The sequence below is a fragment of the Parasteatoda tepidariorum genome, chromosome 8, assembly GCF_982258835.1.
Source record: "Parasteatoda tepidariorum strain Cologne lab strain chromosome 8, Ptep-v5.0, whole genome shotgun sequence".
In the NCBI taxonomy this organism is placed as follows: domain Eukaryota; kingdom Metazoa; phylum Arthropoda; class Arachnida; order Araneae; family Theridiidae; genus Parasteatoda; species Parasteatoda tepidariorum.
Genome location: NC_141762.1, coordinates 96455276 through 96475031, shown reverse-complemented (window position 1 = coordinate 96475031; position 19756 = coordinate 96455276). Strand labels below are relative to the sequence as shown.

The 19756-nt window shown below is 31.7% G+C and overlaps 2 protein-coding genes across 5 annotated transcripts in view; one reads left to right on the top strand and one right to left on the bottom strand.

Annotated features, from left to right (window-relative positions):
* The window catches only part of LOC107453622 (ankyrin repeat and BTB/POZ domain-containing protein 2), a 442842-nt gene that overhangs the window by 161570 nt on the left and 261516 nt on the right, over positions 1 to 19756 (bottom strand). The window lies entirely within an intron of this gene.
* Positions 1 to 19756, top strand: part of LOC107453616 (SCY1-like protein 2) — a 556894-nt gene that overhangs the window by 496919 nt on the left and 40219 nt on the right. For all 4 annotated transcript variants that reach the window (XM_087169467.1, XM_087169470.1, XM_087169468.1 and 1 more), the window contains one exon: positions 5337 to 5469. In XM_087169467.1, the coding sequence (XP_087025593.1) occupies positions 5337 to 5469 (133 nt within the window). The remainder of the gene's footprint in view (positions 1 to 5336; positions 5470 to 19756) is intronic.

Genomic DNA, 19756 nt, shown 5'->3' with positions numbered 1-19756 from the left:
TCTCACGGTATGTCACATGACGATCTTGCTTTATCAGTTCACGCACAGCATCTATCTTTTCTGGCACAACAACGGATTTTGGACGACCTGCACGGGATTCGTCCTGGATCGAACATCGACCACGATTAAATTCGTCATACCAATTTTTTACAGTGCTGTAGGATGGCGCTTTATCGCTGAATAAAGAATTAAGTTCATCGAAGCACTCTTGTCAAAAGTTACGTCAAAAGTTTTGAAAAATAATGGCACGAAAATGTTCACAATTCAATTCCATTTTTTGAAAGAGAAGAACTTTTCAATTTACTGTCAACAACACAAATGAAGCTATAATGGTAAATCGTCTGCTGAATTTATGTTTAAAAATATCAAACTTTCGATTAAAATCGTCTGCGGTCGCCTAGCAACACTTACTATTGCCAAGGCCAGAAATATAAATAGCAACCCTCGTACTTAACTCAGGAGTTTCTTTGTTTCTGTATTGAGTTTAAAATTACAAGGCTACAGATTTGAACATAAGTAGACGTAAACCCCTCCCCCCAAAAAAATTATGTTGGTTGTTCAATAGCGGTTATAAAATAAAACAAAATTCAGGTAATCAGTCGTTGTGGCGCAGGGGATAGAGCGTTTGCCTTCCAGTGAGGTAAACCAAGTTCGAATCCCAGCGATGACTGGCCGATATGAATTCCACTTTTCAACTTGCGCCGAACTTAGTGCTGACGTAAAATATTCTCAGTGGCAGACGGATCATGGGTTAGAGTCCCTTTGCCGTAGGACTAACCGGGGGGGGGGTTCGTGGCTTTCCTCTCTATGTAACGAAAATGATAAGTTACATGCTAAGTTCGCAAATGGTTAGTTCCATCAAAACGTCATCCAAAAAGGCAACCGATTTTAGTCATATAAAAACAATAAAGCAGTATAGAATCACCTGATAATTAAGATTTTACATAGAATCTTATAGTACGTCTAATAATTTGGCCAGGGGCTGTAGATCAGAACTTATGGAGGTGTTACGTTTTCATTTTGTGCACAGTTTATGCAATTTGTCTCATTTTTAGAACTTTTTTCGATGATTTGCAAAACTTAATCCTTATAGACATGTTTCAAGTTTCACCAAAGGCGTAATTACCTCCGACAAGCATATCTGCAATGAAACTCCATCAAAAAATACGCATAACAAAGTACTTTATAAAATCAATATTTTTAAGAATAAATTTAATCCGCTTACAATGTTTCGAGATCGATAAACTTTCTCTTTTTAGAAACAAATTTCGGAAAAATGTGGGTGGACGGACTGAACTGTTCGACGTTTAAATTTACTCTTGCATTTAATTCTGCTGGAATCTCTGCCCATATTAGGAAACGAACCCTTCTAATGTTTCTCTTTGCTTGCCTCTCCCCCCTCCCTCCTTTCTTACTTTTTGAAGAAAACTATTAGATGAAGAAAGACGTTTTCGATTTCTCTTTCAGTTTATCTTAAATTTACTCTTAGTAATAGTTTCGATTTTATTTATTTTTTTTTTCGAAATCTTCTCAAAAAGTAAGTTTATTTTAACTGTCTGAGTTTAGCTGTTGCCACTGAATAGTAACAAAAAGTAAAGGAACATTAGAGTGAAACTGAAAGTTATTATTTTTTTTACTCGACAACAACAAAGCGATTAATAAGCTTTTTTTAACGCATTCGTTTTACAAAACGAAATCATTTGTGTACAGACTAACGTATTTTAATTTGCTTAAAAAATGGCATGGCGATTTATTCAAATCATTTTATAATGATTATTGAATTCAATTAAAAATTAAAGAGAATTTTTTCGAAAATATAGTTTTATTTGCGACTTTGTTTGAGACAAACTATAGCTCATTCACCATAAGTTGGCATTTGGCTAAACCTCCTAGGACGCATAGCTCATTTCAGCGCGGGAGTAAGAAGAGAAACATCTCCGCGCTTGAAATTGAAACAACCCTTAATGTGTTCCAAACACAAACGGTGACTTCTTTTTCAGTTTCTTACATCGCTTTATCATCTGCTATTATACCTTTCGTTTCTCTAGCCAATTAAACATATTTTAAATTTAAAAACTGCTTAGTATATTATTATTAATAATTCAACCAAATCATTAGACTAACCAAATCATTAGACTTTTAATAATTACATGTTTTGCACGAGTTTATATACAATACTTTTATACTTAAAGAAACATGCAATGGGTTTTAATTCAAGAGATTTTTTTATATGCTTTCTATTTGTATTTATTTTTAACGTATTGCATTACAATGTTAACCCATTGATGCACGAACGTAAACAGGTGCAAACCGGTTTCATTTGCGTAAAAACAATAAAGCTGTAATGCTGTAAATCACTTGATAATTAAGAATTTACACAAAATCTTATAGTGCGTCTAATAATTTGGGCAGGGGCTGTAAATATGAGCCCTAAAAATAATTGGGCTAATATGAGATAGCAAATAACGATGATACGTTAATAATGTAGTTATGATTACAAGCCAATAATGGATTTAATACTAGGCACGATAATAATCGGTATAACAAGAGAAACGGTAATGACGTTCGTAAAATAAGATTATCTAAAGGAAGCTATTAATAATTTGAAATGGCACTTTTCCATAATTTCTTAGAATTACGAATCATATTACTTAAATACTTATTCTTAACACACTGAAATCAAAGGAAAATTAATACATGAACATTGAATAACCTTATATTTTTACAAGAAAAAATGACAGACACGTTTTTAAAATTTTGAATGCAATACTCAAGTAATAGCACTGATAAGATAAATGCTACTGATAAGGTTTTATTCGAAATTTTAGCGCTGATAGGAATATTAAGGAAAAAAATGAGTGTTGTAAGTCGTTTAAGCACAAAATGTAGCTTAATTACAGACTATAAAATTTAAGAAATGAATATTGCATGTTAATAGGAGACAGCGTTTGGAGCTAATGCTAAGCATAATTTTTAGTTTAAAACAAAGTCATATTAGTCATTAAAGTCATATTAGTTTAAAACAAAAAATGAAAGATTTTCAGAATTTTTATTGTGTTTTGAACATCAAAAATCTATTTTTTAATGTTTTACGACCTTATAAAAATATTAGTTTTATTAAATAAAAAAACATATAATCCTACTATACGCATTTTATAATTAATTTTAAAAAAATACAAAAACTAAATTAGGTAGTATTGATTTGTATGTATTTTATTCAATTAGCCTTTTTAACGTATTTTATCGTATCTTTTTCAATTCCTACTATTAGTTCACGCTCTCCCTCTATCTTGTTCAAATTTTCAATACTTAATAAAATACTTTTTTATTCATCCACTCATTTTTAAATAAATCTATATTATATAAAACGCTAATGCGTATGTATCAATAAAACCGATGATATTTCTTTTCTCGCGTTGGCAACAGTTTTCATTTTTAATTGATTGGATTCGGCGCGCAAGAGCACGTACTGAGCAACCAGATAACAATAACCAGAGTGAGCATTATCAGGTTGTTCAATTCAGATTCATGCACTAAAAACATGACAATATTTAATTTAAACTCAATTAGGAATTAATTAATTAATTGAAGTGAGAATGCTTTAAAAGGCCGCTGTTGAATTGACATTTTTTTACTGGGAGCTACCTAAACGTCTAAAAAACGTTTAAGTGTTTGTATTGAATGAATGCGCGCAAGAGCACGTAGTGAGCATCATATGGCTAATCTATATTATATAAAACGCTAATACGTTTTAATTGATAGGCTTCGGCGAGCAAGAGCATCTAGGGAGCATCATATGTCTAATCGGGTGAATTCTCACCGAATAATCAAGAAAATTCTCACAAAATTATCTTCATCGAAGCCGATGCTTTACATCCGGCGTTCAGTACTATTACATATTGTTTTACAACACATGGTTTCAGCCCTCTGGTGGGAAAGACTTTAAAACGAAACTTACAACAGTTACTTTTCTCAACAACTGAAATTTAGAATAGTGTGATTAAGAAAAATATGCGAACTGTTTTCAATTTCAAATTAATATTGAAATGCACAGGTTTAGAATTTTCTACAGTGAAAAGTTTTCGGAACTTCAGTGTTCAAAAAAGTATACAAAAGCTAGACGTTAAGAACGTATCCAATGAGCGAGCAAAGCGAGCATCGGATTGCGAAGCAATCCGAAATGAACTGCGAAAGCAGTTCTGGGGGTTGGCGAGCACTAGCGAGCAGGGGGTGAAGCCTCCTAGTTTTTTTAAAAACTTGTAATGGATGACACTTGATATCAATACAGTTTTTTCAAATATTAATTCCTTAATTAAATATAACTAACTAGGAGGCTCCGCCCCCTGCTCGCTAACGCTCGCCAACCCCCGAGAATTGCTACGCAATCCTATGTGGTTCACGCCGTGAACCATGACTCGCTGCGCTCGCTCGCCAATGAACACAATGTTCTAGCACAAAGACATAATATATTATCATCAAAGACATAGTATTTTATCATCAAAGACATAGTATTGTACTTATGTAGAAGAATTCTACCAATGTTCTTATTGGCTTTTAAAAAAGTATATTAGCTATTTAGATTGTACATGGTGAAAAAGTCAAAACATTAGCTAAATAAGAAACATATTAGCAAAATAAATTATCAAATATTGCTTCACTAATATTCTGCATTTTAAAGCGTGAAAATTCAATGCATAAATAAACGCGAAATATAAAAAAAATTCAATGCATTCAATACAAACACTTAAACGTTTTTTAGACGTTTAGGTAGCTCCCTGTAGAAAAATATCAATTCAACAGCGGCCTTTTAAAGCATTCTCACTTCAATTAATTAATTAATTCCTAATTGAGTTTAAATTAAATATTGTCATGTTTTTATTAGTGCATCAATCTGAATTGAACAACCTGATAATGCTCACTCTGGTTATTGTTATCTGGTTGCTCACTACGTGCTCTTGCGCGCCGAATCCAATCAATTAAAAATGAAAACTGTTGCCAGCGCGAGAAAAGAAATATCATCGGTTTTATTGATACATACGTACGTATTAGCGTTTTATATAATATAGATTAATTTTAGTTCTATATGGGAGAAAAAATTTTAATTATTTATCGAAAAGTAACCGAAATAAAAATTTATTCTTGTTGACCTAAATAGGAATTGAATTTTTAAAAAAAAATTAAATTACTTGTTTCTTTTAAATAAACATATAATCCTACTAAAGACACTTTAAAGTTAATTTTAAACAATAGGAAAATTTAAATTAGGTATAATTGATTTGTGTGTATTTTATTCAATTAGCCTTTTTAACGTATTTTATCTTTTCTTTTCATTTAAGGTTCAAGCTAATGCTCTGACGTGCATTGAAAAAATAATAGATAAACTAGAAAAAACAGATATTTTAGATGAAGTACTTCCCATGCTCAGTAAAGCCAAAATACAAGACCCAGCTATCTTAATGCCGGTTGTAAGTAAGTAATCTCTCTCAAATTATACTCTTTAACCAAAAATACATAAAGCGTGCCAGGAAAAAGTAAGTGATAAAAAAAATTTAAACAGTAATAAGATTTAATATAGTTTTTTTAGTTGGTTGAAACTGAAAGAAAATGCTACCATAAGCGAGAAAAGTATATTTGTTACTGTGAATGATCAAAATTGGTGATTGTTGACTTCTACCGGTGAATGTTGACAATCACTTAGTCCTGTTTACTCGGTTTTAAGTTCTTGAACCCGAGAAATAGGAGAAACTTCTCCCTCCAAGAAAGTGGATGATTCGTCGACACTATCCAAGTTCTTGAATCTCACTGATGGATCGGACGAAAACCTTGCGCATGCGCACTGTTCTTATTCAACATCATAAAATCCTACTTACATGAATTTGAAACTACTAAATAAATTCAAATAAAATCATAATAACACAAATGGACCCTAACGGAATACTTTATTTGGATTAAAATATATGAAAAAAGACAACAGAAGGACATAATCTGATGTCTGCTTGTTGACGTCACAAAACTGAAGAAGCTGATTGGTTAAGTGAGGAAAAACTTGGATGGAAAGTAGAACATGCTCTACTACAGTCCAAGGACTTCAACCAAGCACTTGGATGTACGTTTACATGATCCAAACTAAAAGCAAAAGAAGTTTCCATCAATTTTAATCCATTTTCGTCCAAAAACTTGGATAGTTAAAACGGGACTTAAATATATACTAGGTCTAGTTAAGTGCCAATGCCCGGTATACCCTACACTGATGTTTTTTAAGGTTCAGTGCCACTGCCCGGTATGCATTTAATGTGTACTCCGAAATTAATGTTTCTCCTAATCTATCCTGAACAGATATTAAAATATCGAATAAATATAATAGTATCAGCGAATAAATTAATATCAAATCGGATGTAACAAATATTTCGGACATTCACCAAAGCGACTATGTGATTGTTGACATTCACCGGCAAAAGTCGACATTCTCTTGATTTCTGTCATTCACGGTGGATGATTGTTGACATTCACCGGTGAAAGTCGAAATTCTCTTGATTTCGGTCATTCACGGTGGATGATTGTTGACATTCACCGGTGAAAGTCGAAATTCTCTTGATTTCGGTCATTCACGGTGGATGATTGTTGACATTCACCGGTGAAAGTCGAAATTCTCTTGATTTCGGTCATTCACGGTGGATGATTGTTGACATTCACCGGTGAAAGTAGACGATCTCTTGATTTCGGTCATTCACGGTGGATAATTGTTGACATTCACCGGTGAAAGTCGAAATTCTCTTGATTTCGGTCATTCACGGTGGATAATTGTTGACATTCACCGGTGAAAGTCGAAATTCTCTTGATTTCGGTCAATCACGGTGGATGATTGTTGACATTCACCGGTGAAAGTCGAAATTCTCTTGATTTCAGTCATTCACGGTGGATGATTGTTGACATTCACCGGTGAAAGTAGACGATCTCTTGATTTTGGTCATTCACTGTAACATATTCCTTTTATAGCTTTATCACGTTAACATAATTACGTAGCTAACGTAACGTAGCTTGCATTAGGTAACTACGTGTTATTATGTAACCCTTTGACGCATATGGGTTACCTGTGCCCTTTTTATGTATTTTTTTTCTGACACACTAATTGCAAGCAAAAATATATTAGCAGAATTTTTTAATTATAAGAAAACAGTCTAATAGTTACTAAAAAAACATCTATTAGATTACCGGAGTTATATTTAAACTAAAATATGAAATCCAAAAAAAAATTTTTTTTGAAAAATTAGTTTTTCATTCTTATTCAAAATTTAATCAGTAATTGATTGTGTAAATTAAAGAAATTTTAATGGTGATTAACTGTTTCGATTCGATTTAAATAAAAGCAAGTTTAAAAAATCGTTGTTTGGAAGTAAGTCGTGTATGAAAAACTTTGCCTTTAACACAGAGAAAGATACCAGTGTCTCATGCTGCATTTCCTAGCCCTAAAATGGTAAATATGTAATTTTTTTCACTTATTTTGACCTAAATTAATACTAAATAATGAAAGAAGAATGAAAAATATGCTTAAAAATTCTGCATCAAAAGGTTAACGTTTAATGCTTGTAATAATTCATTTGAATAATTTGCGCTTCAAAAAATACTAGATGTATTCCCCTTGAATTTGTAATAAAATTTGACAACATAAAAATTAACTGCTCTATTTTATTTTGTAATTAGCAATTTATTTATTTTTTTTTTACTTTAACTTACTCGAAGTTATGCGAAATTTAATCATGATTGAAGTTGATATAAAGTTTCATTTCCTATCTTTATGATTTTTAGAATGAAATCCTTTGAAGTTTTGAAGTCCTTTGTTAGGATTTGTTCCAAATATCTTATAGCGAGACGCGATGGCTCAGGGGATAGAGCGTTCGCCCTTCATTGAGGTGAACTGAGGTTCGATCCCGGCGATGGCTGGTCGATATGAATTCCGCATCCGGCTAGCACCGACCCCAGTGCTGACGTGAAATATTCTCAGTGGTAGACGAATCATGGGTTACAGTCGCCTTGCCGTCAGTTAACCGTGGGAGGTCCTCGTGATCTTCCTCTCCATGTAACGCAAATGCGGGTTAGTTCCATCAAGAAGTTCTCCACGAAGGCAAAATTTCTCAAAATACTTGATCCAGGAGTTCCCTCGTTTTCTGGATTGGGTTCAAAATTACGAGGCTGCGGAGTTGAACATTAGTAGTCGTAAACCCAAAAATTGGCACGGTTATTCAATGACGGTTATGAAAAAACATATCTAATAGCAATGCGAATTCTTTATTTTGACTATTCTTTCCACTAATTTTTATCTTAAAAACTTGATTTAACGTTAAATAACCATATTATAACCGTTAAATAACGGTATTATACATTAAGTAACTTTATTTCATGTATCTTTATCGACTGGGTGGAGCCCAGGATAATACATGCAGGGTGTTTCGTAATAACCGCGCTAAATATATGTTTTTAAACTTCTTGTAAGAAATTAAATCACTAAATTATGCACATTGAATATAACACGTATATACGTTGAATATAATTAAATTGTACACATTTTACACGCTAAATTATTCACATTGAGTATAACATTGAATATTTAAAAATTTTAAAAAAAACTTCAAAATTGACTACTGAAAAAAGGGGGAATAATATTTAGCTTTTTTTCGTAAGCGTCAGAAAATTAACTCATTTAAAGGGCATATCGTATATTTTTTCTTGCCCAGATGTTTTTGAGAGAATAAGAAGGTCCTAATGTCCTCCTTTACACTTTTGAGACGACAAACTTTTAATTCAATGAAGATTTTTATGGGAGTAGAGTTTGTGAGTAACTGCCCCAAGCAACTTAGGGAAGGAAAAGAGATTTTAAAAAAAATGAAAGTAATGTGAAGTGTCGAGAAAAGCTAAACAAAAAAAATTATTTATTTAAACGGAACCTAAAAATTAGAAGATTGAACATTGAATGTGGAAGAATGCAAAAATTCTGGACGTATCTATCGTCTTTACCTGAACCGTGATGGTTTAAAGGATAGAGCGTTCTCCTTCCAATAAGGTGAACCGGTTCGAATCCGAGCGATGGCTGGTCTATACGAATTCCGCATCCGGCTTGCACCGACCACAGTGCTGACATAAGGTATCCTCAGTGGTAGACGGATCATGGGTTCGAGTCCCCTTGCCGTCCGGTTAACCGTGGGGATGTTTCACAGTTTTCCTCTCCGTGTAACGCAAATGCGGGTTAGTTCCGTCAAAAAATCCTCCACGAAGACGAAAATCTCCCAATTCTTGATCCAGGTGTTTCCTCGTCTTCTGGATCGGGTTCAAAAGTTCAAGGCTACAGAGTTGAACATCAGTCGTAAACCCAAAATCAGGTCGGTTGTTTAACGACGGATCTAAATTATTATCTTTTCGGATCTATATTTTACAACGTGTTTTGTTCGCCCAATGTAGCCATGGTTGCATTGGCAAGATATGTGACAAATGCCCCCAATATTTCCGAAACTAATGAGATCTTTAAAGTATAAAACTTAATATTGTTAATCGGGTTGCAAATGACATACAAACCAAAACGGGGTAGATGGATATTAACGATTTTGTAGCATAACTCAGAAGAAGGAAAACAGTCTAATAGGAAGAATCGAAGTCTGATTAACAGTCGAAGGTTTAGCAGGATGGCTTGGAAGAATCAAGGTCTAGTAAGAACTGAATCAACTGTTGAAAGGTGTAACAGGAAGGCATGTAAGAATTGAAGTCTAGCAAAAACTGAATCAACAGTAGAAGGTTTAGCAGGAAGGTTTGAAAGAATCGAAGTCTAGCAAAAACTGAATCAACTGCTGAAAGGTGTAATAGGAAGGCGTGTAAGAATCGAAGTCTAGCAAAAACTGAATCAACAATAGAAGGTTTAGCAGGAAGGCTTGGAAGAATCGATTTCTAGCAAAAACTGAATCAACTGTTGAAAGGTGTAATAGGAAGGCGTGTAAGAATCGAAGTCTAGCAAAAACTGAATCAACAATAGAAGGTTTAGCAGGAAGGCTTGGAAGAATCGATTTCTAGCAAAAACTGAATCAACTGTTGAAAGGTGTAATAGGAAGGCGTGTAAGAATCGATGTCTACCAAAAACTGAATCAACAGTAGAAGGTTTAGTAGGAAGGTTTGAAAGAATCGAAGTCTAGCAAAAACTGAATCAACTGTTGAAAGGTGTAATAGGAAGGCGTGTAAGAATCGAAGTCTAGCAAAAACTGAATCAACATTAGAAGGTTTAGCAGGAAGGCTTGAAAGAATAGAAGTCTAGCAAAAACTGAATCAACAGTAGCAGGTTTAGCAGGAAGGCTTGGAAGAATCGAGTTCTAGCAAAAATTGAATCAACTGTTGAAAGGTACAATGGGAAGGCTTGTAAGAATTGAAATCTTAACGAATTTAAAATAAGGTTAGTCAAAATAAGAATCGAAGTAAAAATAAGGTTATTTGTTTTTAGTTCCTTTTAAAACTCAAGATTTAATTGTTAAAAAATGTATGGTGTTTAAAAGCCATAAATTATTTGTTTTTGTTCAATTTACTAAAGATTTAAATGTTTAAAAAATTTATCTAGTTTTAGTAGTCATAACTTGTTTGCTTTAGTTTCCTTTTTTTTTTAACCAAAGATTTGATTGCTTTAAAAGTTTAAGATGTTTAGCAATTATAACTTAATTGTTCTCAGTTTCATTTACAGCTGAATATTGGATAGTTTTAAAAATTTAAGACGTTTGGCAACCATAGCTTATTTGTTTTAGTTCCATTTGCAACTAGAGAATTAATTGTTTAAAAAAATGTAAGGTGTTAAGAAACTATACCTTAATTGTTCTTAGTTTCATTTACAGCTGAATATTTGATAGTTTTAAAACTTTAAGACGTTTGGCAACCATAACTTATTTATTTTAGTTCCATTTGCAACTAGAGAATTAATTGTTTAAAAAAATGTAAGGTGTTAAGAAACTATACCTTAATTGTTCTTAGTTTCATTTACAGCTGAATATTGGATAGTTTTAAAACTTTAAGACGTTTGGCAACCATAACTTATTTATTTTAGTTCCATTTGCAACTAGAGAATTAATTGTTTAAAAAAATGTAAGGTGTTAAGAAATTATACCTTAATTGTTCTTAGTTTCATTTACAGCTGAATATTGGATAGTTGTAAAACTTTAAGACGTTTGGCAGCCATAGCTTATTTCTTTTAGTTCCATTTGCAACTAGAGAATTAATTGTTTAACAAAAATGCAAGGTGTTAAGAAACTATACCTTAATTGTTTTTAGTTTCATTTACAGCTGAATATTTGATAGTTTTAAAAATTTAAGACGTTTGGCAACCATAGCTTATTTGTTTTAGTTCCATTTGCAACTAGAGAATTAATTGTTTAACAAAAATGCAAGGTGTTAAGAAACTATACCTTAATTGTTTTTAGTTTCATTTACAGCTGAATATTTGATAGTTTTAAAAATTTAAGACGTTTGGCAACCATAGCTTATTTGTTTTAGTTCCATTTGCAACTAGAGAATTAATTGTTTAACAAAAATGCAAGGTGTTAAGAAACTATACCTTAATTGTTTTTTGTTTCATTTACAGCTGAGTATTTGATAGTTTTAAAAATTTAAGACGTTTGGCAACCATAACTTATTTGTTTTAGTTCCATTTGCAACAAAAGAATTAATTTTTAAAAATGTAAGGTATTTAACAACCATTATGCTTGACTTCAACTACAAATTAAACATATATGGGCAATTCCATATGTGACGGAATGACATTTTGACTTGCATGATGACAATTAATTGAAGTTTCTATGCATCTAATTTCAAATAAACATGATTTTTTCTTATGCATATTATTATTATTGGTATAATGTGATTCATAAACTAAAAAAAAGAATTTTGTATTTTTTTTATTTTTAATTTTATGAACTTTTTACTTGTGTGACGGAATGACATTTTGGCAACCAAGCTTTCGGCATGCCGCTTAGAACTGGTAGTTTCTGTGAATTTTGCAACTATTATTTTCCTGAACTATTTTTTACTTTTAGTATAATGTGTAAGCAATGTAAATTGTGAATTTGGAAAATTAACCTCAGGTTGGCTAGCAGTTATTAACATCTATTTGCTGTGACGGAATGACCGTGACGGAATGACAAAAAGTTTAGTGGAAGAAAGTCTTCATTTAAAAAATGTTTTATTAATATGTAAATGATAAACAGAATGTAACAGATAAACAGAATTAATATTTACGTAAGAATCAGTTAAAATTTCAACAATTTGAAAATTAGGTTGTCTCAGAAGAGGTTTTATATCTAACTTGCCAATGTCACATCTTATCTTCGTTCTCAGGAAATTTATGCATAAATCAATTTTTGTCCCATGTTCTTTAAATACTTTAACATCTAAATCGTCTTTGTTTATCAAAGTAATTTGCGCTGCATATAAATGTGCCTTCTTTTTTTTCGCAGTATGGGACAATGATTAAAGAGCCGACCGCATACTCCTCAATCATATTTTCCATTTCCTCTTCAAAACAGTGGCTTTTCAAATCATACACTTGGTTTTGGTTAAAATTAGAAAGCATTTCAATTTTGATGATTCGCTTCTCAACTACATGAGCATCTAGTGCAGGTCTCTTGTTCCTGGCAATGCTAATGTAGCAAGTGTCTAGCTGAAGTCATTCTCTTTTGCCCTCTCTTAAATAGAATAGCTGGACAAAAACAAAACTTCAACGATTTGTTGCTTCGACTTTATGAAATCATAAAATTCTTTTACATATTATGTGCCGTTTTACAGTAGCCAACATCTTGTTTGGCCTTTTAGAACAACATCACAATTACATGGTATTTATAGGTGCATGTGCTGTGAGGTATTAGTGAAATACACTTAACAAAAATGAGAATAAGAACAAAAATGAGATAAGACACACTTTACATCAATATATGCTTCTTTATGAAAAGCCTCTTTTAAGGCCATAAGTATATATTGCATCTGCACTCTTCGTTACTCTGTCAGAGTTTGTATTATGACTGAATCCTTCATACTTGGGGGCTTGTAACTAACATCATCTTGACAGTAAAATTTTTTTAACCAAATTAAACAGCTCATCAACAATACTTTTCTCACTTAGTTTCTTTTGAGTTCGATGTCAAATACTTCTCACATAAAGACTGAATTAATTTTTTTACCTCTATTTGGTGATTTTGGAAGTGAGTGTACAATTTTTTTTATGGCTTTACCAAGACTCTGCAGGAATTTGTATAGGGAATTTAAATTATTTGTATGTGAAGAGATTGGTAGAATTTGATTTTTTCTTTGTTTACACAATCTCCGCACAACAGCGTTTACACTTCTGAGTTTTTTAAGTCCAACTTTTGTCGCGGAAGCTTTCCTCTCTGCCTTTCTTTCTCTGTTTTTTTTCTTCATCATATCATGGGGATCTTGGTCTTTTTCAACATTTTATCTATCTTTCAACAGCTGTTTTAGTCATTAGGTTAATTGAAGAAAAAAAAATAATTCCCTAGTTTTTGACTAAGCTTCTCAAGGACTCGTTTTGTCATTCCATCGCCGAAGATGTGTCATTCCGTCACGCTAATTATTGGAAGTTAATAATCAAATGCATAGAATTTTAAAATTTCTCATTGATTCTTATGCCATATCTGCTTTATATTCCAAAATATACACATTTTCATTCAAAAACGCAGTTGCTATTTAAAAAAATATACTAAAACATGTGACGGAATGACACAAAAAAAGGTTACTTTTATTTAATATATTAAATTTAAAATGACTTAAAGGCTATGTTTTAAATGTTTAAATTTTGTACTATATGCATATTTTTATCAAAATATTTCAAAAGAAAGATACATTTCTTTTATTTTATAAGTATTTTTCAAGAAAACAATTTGAGCACAAATGTGAAGAATTCACTTGTCAGCCATGTGATTACTTTAGAATGCTGCCAGATTCAAAAAACTTAAAATTATCAAAAATTAAACAGTAATATGTAGACTTTGGCTATTTTTGAACATATTTTTAAAATTAAAATAAGCAATTCATAAAAAAAAAATTCACTTAAAAGTTGACACTTTCGTGGAATTGCCCATATAATGTTCTATTTACTGCAGATTATTTTATTGTTTAAAAGTAATATCTTAAAATCATAACAAAGCATACTCGAGTATGTTATGACTGGAATGAATTTAGCTTTCTAAGTGATTTCTAGCACTCTTCACAACAAGGGATTTCCTTATCTTTTTCAAATAAATATCAGCAAGGGAAAAGACGTTGGAAAATATATCTGTAGCTTTTTTCAAGGATGCGTTTCCTTTCGCTTTTTGCTATATCACTTCTCTTCACTTCTTTTTAAAATGGCAGCAGACGAGTTTCGAAAATTCTTCTAAAGAATGAAAAAAATAACTGATTTTATAAAATAAAAAAATAAAAACGAGAACAAAATCAATATCTTCCCCCACCGGCGCATTTATTTTTTCACTTTACTATCTCATAAACTTTTTTTTTCCTTCTCTTACGTGTGCATTTCGAGGCATAGTATAGATCTTGGAAAAATCAATTTGTATTTCATAAAGTCTCAGATCTTAAAAAAGAATTAGATTTGCTCGTAGATTTTTGGAACGTTTAAGTCACGTGTTTTCGCCTTTTTGTTTCGTTCATTTCTTATTTAATAGTTATTTTTTCTATAGTTTCAACACTTTCAGACTTGAAACTTCAAATGTTCAAAACAGAAACATTTTAATAACTCTGATAAAAATGTAGTAAACGGAATTTTAGCGCTGATGACATCAGAATGTTTATGAACTCTGATCACTACTCTGATTAACTTCACATTGTGAGTTAATGATATCTGTTCACTGCATTGTTTCCCCTCGTTAATTACAGTGGGGCATTTATGATATCTGTTTACTGCACTGTTACCATTCACTAACGAAAGTGCGTAGATAATGACTTTTTTTTTTCACTGTACCGTTTTCACCTCACAAAGGTTAATGAGGCGTTTATGACATTTTTCAGTGCAATTTTTCACCTCACAAAAGTTAATGACATGTTTATGACAATCTTTAACTGTATTGTTTCACCTCACAAATATAAATCAAGCGTTTATGATATTTTTTCTCCGCATTGTTTCACCTCACAAATGTTAATGAAGTGTTTATGGCAATCTTTCACTGTATTGTTTTACCTCACAAATGTTAATGAGACGTTTATGACATTTTTTCTCCGCATTATTTCACCTCACAAATGTTAATGAAGCGTTTATGGCAATCTTTCACTGTATTGTTTCACCTAACAAATGTTAATGAGACGTTTATGACATTTTTTCTCCGCATTATTTCACCTCACAAATGTTAATGAAGCGTTTATGACAATCTTTCTCTGTATTGTTTCACCTCACGAATGTTAATGAGACGTTTATGACATTTTTTCTCCGTATTGTTTCACCTCACAAATGTTAATGAAGCGTTTATGACAATCTTTCACTGTATTGTTTCACCTAACAAAAATTAATGAGGCGCTTATGACATTTTTTTTCACTGCTTTTTTTTCTTCTCACAAATGTTACTAACGCGTTTATGACAATTTGTTACTGCATTGTTTCACCTCAGGAATGTTAACAAGGTGTTTATAACATTTTTTGACTGCATTGTTTCACCTCACAAATGTTAATGACACGTTTATGGCAATCTTTCACTGCCTTGCTTCACCTCACAAAGATTAAGGAGGTGTTTATGAAATTTTTTCTCTGCATTGTTGCACCTCACAAACGTTAATGACGCGTTTGCGATGATTTTTTACTGCACTGTATAACCAAACAGATGAAAGTGAAAGTTTTATGCTACGTGTTCTTTCCTCTGTTTCAACTCACTAGTGACAGTATGGCATTTATTGCATAAATAAAGTTTAAAGTCAGATTAATCGTTTGGGCGATTGGTCTAAAGAAAATTGCTTCTTATCAGACACATTTCTGGTTTATTGAGAATTTACAGGAGCAGAACTCTGCGAAAATGTAAACTCATTTTAAAGATTTATGAAGGAGGTGGTAAATACGAAACTCAGTGGCATCGTAAGTGCTTATATCAAACTTACGAAATCCCGTTACACAATATAAACAACGGTTATTTTTCGAATCGCCTTATTTTTACTGGTCAACCGTTTGCGCTTCAAATGAAAGCAGTGGGGAAAGAGACGGAGGAGAAATAAAACCTTTTACCGCTACAAAAAGCATCACAATAAGTGTAGGAATTGAAAAAGCGGCGGACTGAAGATTGGCTTTCGGTTAGATTGTTTATTTATCATGGAGGCATCCATCGTGTCTTGCTGAATTCTCAAAAGAAAAGTCAGCAGTGGGGGGAAAAAAAGAAAGATTTGGTGTTTGTAAAGCTTCCTTTTTTTTCTATTTATTCATTCTGTTTCGTTTTACGATAGAAGGAAAAAGTTTAGATTTTTGGAACGGCTCACTCTGTGACAAGATTCTACGAAATTTACTTAAATTCAAACGTCCGCTGAGGTTTCTAGTGAAACTTCAGACATCTAAAAAGCTCCCAATCTTCTTTCTTTGAGCAAGAGGAAGGCATTTTGTCAACAGTTGGGAAAATGGAGGTGCTTTCCTATTCCTTCCTTTTCTTCATTATTTTTTTTCCTCGCCAAGGTGCGGCTTGTACAGCGTCAACTTTTGCGAGAATGAAATAAAAATTGTTGACTTGGACGCGAGGGATCTTGAAGGAAGATTTTTTTTCTTCTTCTTCTTTCAAGCAAATCACTCGTGAAAACAAGGATTGGCTTCTTTTAATAAACTAGGATAAATATTTTGGATCCAATTAAACGAGATTCTAACATAAGCGCAATCGTGTTGTTTTGGTTTAAAAGTTATTTGAAACTAAAATATAGCTTTAGACATTGATATTTGGACGAAAGAAAGTTACAATTTGATTTCTCTCTCACTTTTGTTATCTTCTTCATCTGAATATCAAGGAAGTTTTTGTTTTATGAATCTTTTATTTTAAGATCTTTTTTTTTCTGCTTTATGTGGAAAGAAATCTGTTTATAATTCAATTCCTACTATTAGTTCATATTCTCCCTATCATATATGGCAACGTTACTTTTAAAAAGTAACGAGTAAAAGTACAAGTATTTTTAAAAAAAATAACGAGTAAAAAGTAAAAAGTTCTTATTTTAAAAAGTAACGAGTAAAAAGTACAAGTATTTTTAAAAAAAATAACGAGTAAAAAGTAAAAAGTTCTTATTTTAAAAAGTAACGAGTAAAAGTACAAGTATTTTTAAAAAAAATAACGAGTGAAAAGTAAAAAGTTCTTATTTTAAAAAGTAACGAGTAAAAAGTACAAGTAAAAGTACAGGTACTAAACAAAAAAAGTAACGATTTAAAAGTACATTTCTAGGAAATCGAACATAAAATTTTATTGAATAATATTCTTATGTTCTCTAATGTTTTTGCAAAATAGTTGTTATTTATTTAATTATTTTTAATTTCGAAAGTTACGGACATTTATTTATTTTTAAATTCATAAGAATATTATAATATAATTTTATAATATAATCGTATAATATAATTTTAATATCAAACTTTTTATGGATTTGCACGAAAAAGAAATTTTATCTATTTATTTTAATTTTTAGTTTATTTTTATTCATTTAAATTACCATTGATTTAAAATTGTTTTACTTTATAGAAACGCGTTTTAAAAGCACAAACATAAACAAAGCAAACATGGGGTTTCAGAAAGCTTTGTGATCTTTGAGCTGGTAAAAAATAATTGAATGTGCAGTATAAGTTGAAACAGAACAGTCTACAATTTTATTTGTAACAATGGCTAATGCTGAAGTCATGCAAGAAAATCATTTTCCAAACATTTCTGATTAACGGAATAATTAAAATTTGTAAACGAATTTTAGTATCAGCGGCTAAATTAATACCTTTGAGTTTTCAACAGTTAAAATAGTAATTATAATAGTTTGCAGTAGCACAAATAGTTCTGAAGCTCTTAGAGATTTGACAGGGCATTGTTTGACAAGGTCGGGCATAAACGTTATTTTAGTAAAAAATTTACTAGGTAGAAATGTATTTAGTAAAAAATGTATTAAGACAAAAATTGTATTATTAGTGAGTTCAAACAGAAAATTAAAAAACGTAATAACAAAATCCAAAATTTTTTATTTAAAATGTATTAAACAAATGCATAAAACTCGAAAATGAATGAAAATAACTTGCTAATTAATATTTTTATTCATTTTGCAAAATAATTGCATTTCCAAAGCATTTTTTTTTTTTTCAGAAAGCTTACCGAGTTTTAGAAAAAATTAACGATTTCATTCGACATTTCCGTTACAAATACTTGTACTTTTTCCCTAAAAAAGTAACGAAAGTACAAGAAAAAGTACTAAATTTAAAAAGTAACGAAGTACAAGTAAAAGTACGTACTTTTTACTTGTACCGGCGGTACAAGTAACGAAAGTAAAAGTTCTGCCATATATGCTCCCTATATCTTGTTCAAATTTTCAATCGTTAATAAAATACTTTTTTACTCATCCACTGAAGTTCGAATACATATTTTTAAACCTGTAGTCGATGACACTTGATGTTAATACAGTTTTTTTCCAAATATCAATTCATTCATTAAATTTAATGAATTAATTTGAGTTTAATATGAGAGAAAAAAAATTTTATTATTTAATAAAAAGTAACTAAAATAAAAAATTTCTGCGTTGACCTAAGTAGAAATTGACTTTACAAAAAAAAAATTTTTTTATATATATATTTCTTGTTTTATAAAGTGAGCTACGTAATTACCATACTTAACATCCAACTTTTATTTTTGACTGACATGTCTATCCGCCGCCAATTATTAATATTAATTTCGCAAACGCAACGATTACAATGTCCGATTGGTTTTTAATGATGAATGGTAACACGATTACAGGGTGCATTGCTTGCATCAAAAACAGGGTGCATCAAAACATCCGCAAGTAACCAAAGTAATCAGCTTGTAGGTATCAGTTTAAATAGGGTGACATTATTTCCCAGTCCACAACAAAAACTATAGCCAGACTGAGAACCAACCACCACAGAGGCATGAAGATCGACAGAGAGGGCAGGAAAGTATATAGGAATTGTGGAAACTGCCCAGATACGCCGCTGACACCATGCAACATCTTTGAGATTCCAGCAATGAGTGCTAATCTGAGAGAAATAGGAGTCTTGCCGTCATTGATAGACCTTTATGACGATAACATCAGGCAAATAGCAGGAGCAGTAATCAAGACGCATGGAAACATTTGATTCGGCTATGTCATAGACACGACAAAACAAAAAAAAATTTTCCCAGATAGCAAAATAAGGTTTATTTTTATTCAGTAAAAACATTTTAATGTGAACCTAAAAAGGTTTGTTATGCGGTTTACGTGTAAACCTTCTAACCTTGAAACGAAATCTGTGACAATCTGCTCTATTCTACGCACATGAAAAACCTTGGGAAACAACCTTCTATATAAAAACCTTAAATCGAGGTTCACTTAGGGTTTTCTAGCGCGATAAAGTCTCAAGGTGAAAATAATCTTAAATCTAGGTAATTATAAGGTTTCTTTTCGCAAAGTCTTGCATGCTCAGATAAAATCCACCTTGTCATGAAATTTTAATGGACAATGCAATTTGATCCTATCGCTAGTGGGACGTCAGCTAAAACGTCATGACGGACGTAAGTGACAATACTTTTTTAAA